This window comes from Chlorella variabilis (assembly GCF_000147415.1).
Source record: "Chlorella variabilis unplaced genomic scaffold CHLNCscaffold_17, whole genome shotgun sequence".
Taxonomy (NCBI): domain Eukaryota; kingdom Viridiplantae; phylum Chlorophyta; class Trebouxiophyceae; order Chlorellales; family Chlorellaceae; genus Chlorella; species Chlorella variabilis.
This window is the reverse complement of record NW_005435071.1, coordinates 78,172-85,523: the sequence shown is the minus strand read 5'-3', so window position 1 is coordinate 85,523 and position 7,352 is coordinate 78,172. Positions and strand designations below refer to the sequence as shown.

The 7,352-nt window shown below is 69.9% G+C and overlaps 2 protein-coding genes across 2 annotated transcripts in view; one reads left to right on the top strand and one right to left on the bottom strand.

The window, feature by feature from the left end:
- Positions 1-3,305: 3,305 nt before the first annotated feature.
- CHLNCDRAFT_136618 (hypothetical protein) lies at positions 3,306-5,095 on the bottom strand (the record flags this gene model as incomplete). The annotated part of the gene is made up of 6 exons (XM_005845458.1): positions 3,306-3,358; positions 3,551-3,631; positions 3,866-3,976; positions 4,180-4,341; positions 4,585-4,704; positions 4,939-5,095. The coding sequence occupies 6 exons, from the start codon at positions 5,093-5,095 to the stop codon at positions 3,306-3,308; spliced, it is 684 nt and encodes a 227-aa protein (XP_005845520.1).
- A 672-nt stretch (positions 5,096-5,767) lies between these two features.
- CHLNCDRAFT_136617 (hypothetical protein) overlaps positions 5,768-7,352 on the top strand; it is a gene marked incomplete at both ends in the record, with an annotated part of 4,190 nt that continues 2,605 nt past the window's right edge. Inside the window, 5 exons of the mRNA XM_005845565.1 lie at positions 5,768-5,791; positions 5,926-6,225; positions 6,437-6,502; positions 6,850-6,905; positions 7,147-7,258. Coding sequence (XP_005845627.1) covers positions 5,768-5,791; positions 5,926-6,225; positions 6,437-6,502; positions 6,850-6,905; positions 7,147-7,258 — 558 coding nt within the window. The remainder of the gene's footprint in view (positions 5,792-5,925; positions 6,226-6,436; positions 6,503-6,849; positions 6,906-7,146; positions 7,259-7,352) is intronic.

Here is a 7,352-nt window from a genome sequence, read left to right as displayed (position 1 = left end):
GTAGAGGAAGGGCACCTGGCCGTCAGCACCAGCTGCCAGCTCGGTGGGTGCGTTGTAGGCCAGCTGCAGGAAAGGCAGCAGAGCAGCAAAGGAGGACCAGGGGAGTGCGCGGCGTGAGGGAGGGAAGGAGGGATAGATGGAGAGGAGGGCAGCGCCACCTTGGCCGTGCCGCACCCCCCGTGCTTGCTGCGATGCATCCGGTTGCTGCCTGATGCAGAGCACTCTCCAGTTGGTCTGGCGGCATCATTGCACCCCTTGTATCACTCACATGTGTGTACAGCTTCTCCACACCGCTGAAGCCAGTCGCCCGCTCGTGGTGCTCCTTGATCACTCGGGGCAGCTCCTCGAGCGGCACCACGGGGCACCACCGCCACTCTCCGCTGCGCTTGACGCAGCGGCACAGGATGTCCTGACCGCCAGCGCCCTTCAGCACCTGGAAGAACTGCAGCACCTTCTTGCTGTAGTTCTTGGCGCCGCCCTGCACTGCCGCCCCCCCTCCCGCACCCCGCCGCCGCCGGCCTGAGGGCGCCTGCTGGTCGCCCTGCTTGATCCGGATGATGCCCTCTACATCTGACTTAGTGAGAAACACATTCTTGGCGCCGTTTTGGCGCCGTTCTAAGGCATAAAGGATGACAGGTTGGTTCATAATTTTAAATTTGCGGCAGCTGCGGGGTGCGGGAGGGGAGAAATAGAAGCCTTAGAGACTCTGAAAGGCGAAGGAAAGGGAGGGATCGCGGGAGAGAGCGTGCCTGATGAGCCAGACGAATCGGGGGAGGTGCCACATCAGCGGGCAACACATGCTGCGTCTGCTGCCGCCACCTCATCCCACCATGAAGTGTTGTTTTGCAGCCATCGCATCAGATCGACCGTTTGCAACCTCTACGAGCGCGAATCCAACCCCTTGAGCAGGGAGGCGCTTGGCCTCATGTCCCGCCTCACCTGCGCACTTCGCCAGCCCCTCCCGCGGCCCGCACCCTCGCCGCCGCCCATCAGGGCGTGCCCGGTCTTCGGACGAAGCAGCATGGCGTGGCGGCCGCTGGGCGCCGCCGCCGCCGCCGGCCGTGCGCAAGCCACTGTAGCCGAGTCCCTGCACCTCCTCTCCTTTCCTCCAGGCACCAGCGAGGTCAGCGCTCCTGCAGCAGCGGAGGCGCTCACGGGTGCAGGCCTGGCAGCGCTGCTGCCAAGCCCTGCCTCCTGCGCGGCTGGCCGGTGCCGCGTCTCGCATCGTGCGCCCGTGCTCACGCCGCTTGGCCGCCGGGCCCACCACCGCTGCCATCCCTGCTGCAGGAGGAGGTGGCGCAGCTGGTGGACGGCATGTGGTCGCTGCAGTATGTGGCGGCAGGCCCCATCTGTGGCGTCGCAGGGCCGCTCGCCCTCGCTGCCTTTCCGCCCAGTGGCGGCGCCGCGGCGGCAGCCTCGCCGCAGGCGCCGGCCCCCTACTCCCACGCCGTCCTCTTCCGCTACGCCAGCGCCGCCAGCCTGGAGCGGTTCGAGGCGCAGCTTCGGGTGCAGCTGGTGCTCGGGGGATCCGGCGCACCGCACGGCACAGGCGCGGCTGCTGCCGTGGCCACAGCCAGCGCCCGCTCCCCTCCCTGCCTGTCCCCTCTCCCTCGCTGCTCTTCCGCCGCGGTGCCTAGCCGCCCCACTGCCCGCGCCTGCCAGGCCTCTGTGCCCACGCCGCTGCCTCCCCGCCTGCACCCCAAGCCCCGCCATAGATCCCCCTCCCCTTCCCGTGCCCCCTGCCTGCTGTGCCTGCTGCCCCTGCCCTGATGTCCTTCCTTCGGGCGGGACAGTTGGACATACCGCTCCTCCTGCCCTGCCCTGCCCCGCCCTGCCCCCTGCAGCCATGTCCACCCTCAACTTCCTGGGCTGCGTGCCAAACGAGCTGGAGGCCATCTTCCGAAGGGGCGGCGAGTGGGAGGCGGGGCTGGAGCTGGTGGTGGCGCTGGGGGTGCAGGTGCGGGGTGGCTGGTGTGTGTGCCGCAGGGATGGTGGTGGCGGTGCAGGTGCGAGGTGGTGTGTGTGTGTGTGTGTGCGCGTGCGGCTGGGCAGGCTGGGCGGGAGGCATACCGCAAGAGCGGCAGGCTGGGGAAGGGAGGCATGCCGTTGGGGGGCGGCGGCACGCTGTCGGTGCAGACGTGCGGGCGCCGCACGAGCCCCCCTCGCGCGGCCTACCTCATCTCTGCTGCCCTGCCACCCACACCCACTTTCCCGCACATCCCCTGCCCTGCAGGAGGGCAGCGGCGACGGGGATGCAGAAGAGTTTCTCTCCCTGGCCCAGCAGCTGGCGCTGTCCTCGGCCTTTGGGGCGGTGCAGTGCAGCCACGGGCGCTGCCTGTCGCCGCCGCGGCACGGCGCGGGCGGCGGCGGCGGACAGCAGCAGGAGGGGGCTGATGGCGGCGCGGCGGCGCCCGCGGGTGCGGCGCCGGTGTTGGGAGCTCCCGACCGGATGCTGCTGGCTCGCTTCCAGCAGGAGCAGCAGCTGAGGGACTTCCTGGCCTGCCCACCCATCGCCGCATTGCTGGAGGTGGGGTGGGGTGGGGGTGCTGGCTGGCGCTGTCAGTGCGATGCGGGTTGCGGGCTTAATGTGGGGAGGGGGTCCTGCTGCGGGGTGTTCCTGCCCGTTCCCGGCTTCCCAGGTTGCCGCGCTTGGGGTATCGGCCTGCCTGCCTGCCCACCTCCCCACCTGCCTACCTGCCTACCTGCCTGCATGCTTGTCCTCATACCCGCCTGCCGCCCACCTTCCGCGCTCCCCCCTCTGCCTGCTGGCCTGCAGGGCGACAAGCGGCTGCCGCTGCGTGCGCTGTGGAGCTGCGCGCTGGAGGCCGCCCCCAGCGACAGCAGCACCAGCAGCCAGGTGGCGGGAGGCCTGCTGTAGTGGGGGAGCTTGCACACCCACACCGTACCACCCTTGACCACGCCTGCCATGCCCCAAACGCTGGTGTGCTGGTAGGCAGCTTGTGTGCCCGTGCATGGCCTGGTCCTGGCCTGCCCGCCCTGCCATGGCGTCCCACCCGCTCTGCCATTCACTTTTAAACCGTGTTATTGTTCCATTCTTGTCAATACTGTAATGCAAAGTGATCGAGATATATGCAAGCGGTTGATGAGGTGGGGGAGCAGGTCTGTCACCAAAATGGGCCTGTGCCGCATGCCCAATAGGTTGGCTTCCTCATGGGGTTTGGTCGGGCCTCTCACGTGGCTTGCGCAGATGGCGGCAGCAGTGCTAGCTGGAGCAGCGCCAGCCGCCTCTCAGCCCAGCGCATGCCGCTGCGCCTGCCCGGACCCAGCTGGCAGCGCCTGGCGCCTCAGGCCAGGATGCCGACGAGCTTGCTGGCCAGCCACCAGCCGTGCCCGATGGCTGCAGCACAAGGCGGGGGGCAGCGTCAGGCAGCGTTCACGCCCACGGCACACCGCCCGGGAGCCAGGTGATGCCACGGCACGCGGCGCAGCAGCACGAGGCACGTGCCAGCCCGCAAGCAAGGCCGTAGGTGACCCTAAGGTACAGGCAAACGGGTGTACTGTGCAGTACGCATGGTACTGCAGGGCCCACCTGTGATCAGCGTGCCCAGGTTGATGAGCGAGGAGATGCCGTGCCAGTTGCCAAAGCTCTTCTTCAGGGCGGTGATGGCGGCTGCGCCAGCGATGGTGGGGGCGTCCCGGGCGTGGGTGGTGGGTGGCGGGCAGGGGGCCCGAGCACGGCAGGCAGCAGGCATAGCATGGAGCATGCGGGGAGGCGTCCGACGCACGCCGGCATGCCGCAGCGGCCGCGCAGCAGGCGGCGGCGGGCGGTGCAGGCCCGGCAAGCAGGCAGCCAGGCACCCCGCTGCCAGCCAGCAGAGGTCTGATTCGAGGACGAGCCGCTCACCCTCGTCCCGCGGCCCCGCCGCGCTTTCCAGCTCGTACCGCTGGAACATGACCTTGGTGGTAATCGGCTCCACCACCAGCAGGCTCAGCAGGGAGGTGGCCAGGCCCAGGCCTGCAGGCGGGGGTTCATGGTTGGAAGATTGGATCGTGCATGGGCGTTATGTGTGGGACGGTGGTGGTGGCGATGCACGCGGGGGCAGACAAGGGAGCCAGGACCGGGCTCGTGGCCCCGCCTCCTGCCGCCAGGCACAGCCCAGCGTCTGCCAGCTCATCCCGCCGCCCCCCAGCCGGCCCCCCAGCCGGCGCCCATCTCACCCACAAGCACCAGCTGCTTGGCGGGCGGGGCGGCGGCGGCAAACAGCAGCACGCCCAGCTGGATGGCGGTGCAGGCGGCGCTGAGGGCAAAGTACTTGGGGAACAGGCGGGCCTGCAGGCGCCCGAAGGTCTGGCGAGGCAGGTGCCTGATCATCGTGATGCCTGCGGTGGATGGGGGGTGGGAGGGTGCTGGTGTCCTGGCTCACTAAAGCAAGGCCCACGAAAACAAACACATAAGTGAGAGGAGCAGAGGCTGGGTGGTTGCGGAAGGCAGCTGACAGCAATGTGGCAGGTAGGGTGGGCTGAGAGGAAGGGCAGGCGCGCCCAGCCTCTGCTCCTGCAGCTCGCGAGGCCAGTAGGGCATGCAACAGCGCAGGGGCACAGGGGGAAGCCGGCCAGGCGCACCCGCCACAAAGGAGGTCCACACCAGGGAGCCCAGCCAGATGCCATAGGCCAGCAGGTGCACAAACGCCACGCCGGCGGTGGGCAGGTAGGCGGTGCCGCGCGCCGCCGCCGCAACCGTGGCTGCGGGCAGGGGTGGAGACGTGTGGCGGCCACAGCGGGTGGGGACGGGGTAGGTGGGGCTGGCCAAGGGAGGCGAGGGAGGGAGGGGTCCTTGCGGCTGGCGTCTCTGTCTGTAAAACAAGTGAGGCACTGCACAGCAGCGCAGGTGCCGCTGCCTGCTGCTGGCGCTTCGGCCCCCCTGCCCCAACGCCTCAGCTCAAACTCCGCCGGTTCGCAGGGCCGCCCATGCCCCACCTGACAGCACCAGCAGGCGCACCCAGCGCTTGTTGGAGGTGGAGGGCTCGAGCATCTCGCCCTGCACGCCCTCACCCGCCGCCGCCGCCGCCACCACGGGGTGGCTGGCGGGGCTGGCTGCTGCGCCGGCGGAGCGCCGCCGCGCTGCACCGCTCATCCTGCTGCTGCTGCGGAGGCGGCGGGGAGGTGAGGGGGCAGGGGGATATCAAGCAAGCAGCAGGTGCCGAGCCGCAACAAGCAGGCAGAGGCGGCAGTTCGCCACCAGCCAACCACTCGGCACCAGCGGCGCCGTACCTGGTGAATGTCGCTCGGACCCTGGGAACGGAGGAGGGCAGGAGCGCGGTGCGGGGGCGTGGGCAGCAGCGGGCGGCAGCAACAGAGCCTGCTGCCAACGCAAACATCGCTCGAAACCCCCTAAAACAGCGGCGATCGGCGTCCTCACTCCTGCGAATGCGCGCACTGGGCGATCGGGCCTCTCTACGGGGAGCGCCGACATCTGTGCACAGTACACTGTGAGTACGGCGGCCTGCACTTGTGCGAGCCACAGAGCCGCCCAGCGCGATTGCCATCGCACCTGCCTCGTCCCAGAACTTCTGAATCCGTGGGCTGCAGCCCCTGAGCTATCTTTCTGCACCGGCCTTTGCGGGGCTATCGGGAGGCTCTGAGCGACATTTCTGTTGCGTTTCAGACATTTGTATAGCCCAACCGCGCGGTCCTAGGGCTCAATCCAACCAAGCACTGCACCCCTCCCTGATCGCCTTCCCCGGCTCCCAGCCCGCACCTCTGCCCTGTCGACATGCCCTACTAACCAGCCAGGAGCAGGAAGGCAATGCCTCCGCGGCGCAGGTCGCAGGTGCGTGCTGGCAGCGGCGGCTTTGGGCGGGGCGACTGGCTGGCAGCGGCGCCGGCACTCTCCCCTCTCTGCAGTGTGCCTGGCTGCCCTCTGCCCCCTGCAACCTTGTTCCCCACCGGATCCTCCACCTTCAGGACTCCGGGCTGGCGGCGATGGCCGGCCCCGCGGCCGATGACGGCCAGGCAGCGCAGGTGCCGCCCGCAGCGGCAGGCGGCGAAGGCGAGCAGCCGCCCGCGCCGGGCGGCGGCGGTGGCGACCCGCAGCCGCCGCAGGAGCAGCAGCAGGGCGGGGAGGAGGCGGCGGAGGTGGTGGACGAGGCGGCGGCGGCCGCAGCGGAGGAGGAGCGGCGGCGGGAGGAGGAGCGTGTGCAGGCAGAGGAGGCGGGTGTGATGGCAGAGGCGGCTCGCATCCGTGCGGTGCTGTCGGCATTCAAGGTGCGAGGAGGCAGCCCCCCCCGGCAGCCTTGTCGCTTGCGCAGCCAGGCAGTTGGCTCCAGCCGGCATCCAGCGGCGCGGCCGTAGCGCCGGGCTGGCTGGCTGGTGGCGTGGGTGGGGCGCGCGCCGTGGGCTGGCCCGTCTGCCGCCGGCGCTGATGCCAGCGCCGGGCCGCCTGCCTGGGTGTACTGCCTCGGTGTCCCGCCCGCAGGTGCCGCCCTGCCCAGAGCCCAAGCGCGGCAAGACGCACTGGGACTGCCTGCTTGAGGAGATGGCGGTGAGTGTTTGGCAGGGGGCAGAGGGAGGGAGTGTGAGCGAGGGAGGGAGAGAGGGGCCAGAGGGAGGCAGGCGCATGTTGCTGGCGGGGCTGCAGAGGCTGCTGCCTCGCCGCCGGCCGCCCTCCTCCCTCCCTTGCCCTGCTCCGGCAAGCCCCCGCCCTTCCGGCCCTCTCTCGGCCTCGGCCTGCTCCTGCCTCATCCTGCTGTCCCGCCCGTGCCTCGCACAATGGGCGTTACAAAGGTCGATTCAATCAGTGCTTGCCCTCACCCTCGCCCCATCCTGTTCATCCCGCTGCCCTGCTCCTGCCTGCCCTGCCCTGCCACTGGCCCCTCCACACACGCGCAGTGGCTTGCCAAGGAGTTTTCTAAGGAGCGCACCTGGAAGCTGAAGAGCGCCAAGCGGTGGGTGGGCAGGGGCGACGCTGTTGCGGCGGCCTTGCGGCGACGCCGTGCCGTGCCGGGTGGCTGGGTGGGCAGGCTGGCGGGCCGCACACGCCGCCACGCAGGCGCCGGGCGGCTGCTTGCCCGCCGCTCCGCGCGCGCATCGCTCAGCACAAAGCATGTTGTCACACACAAACCAGCCTCCCTTTGCTTCCCTTGCCTTGCCCGCCCCACCCCTGTCCCTGCCCCCGCCTGCCTGCAGCTACGCCCACGCCGCCCAGCGCTCCAACCTGGACCTCGAGTCCCGGGTGGTGGTGCGGGCACGGGAGGAGGAGCGGGCGGTACGCAAGCGCGCCGCCTGGATCGCCAAGGAGGTGGGGCGGGGTGCGGTGGGGTGGCCTGCCTGCGCCTGTGCCTTTGTGGGGGGCTGGGGCTGTGCGAGTGTGTGTGGCTGCCCCCGCCTGGGCG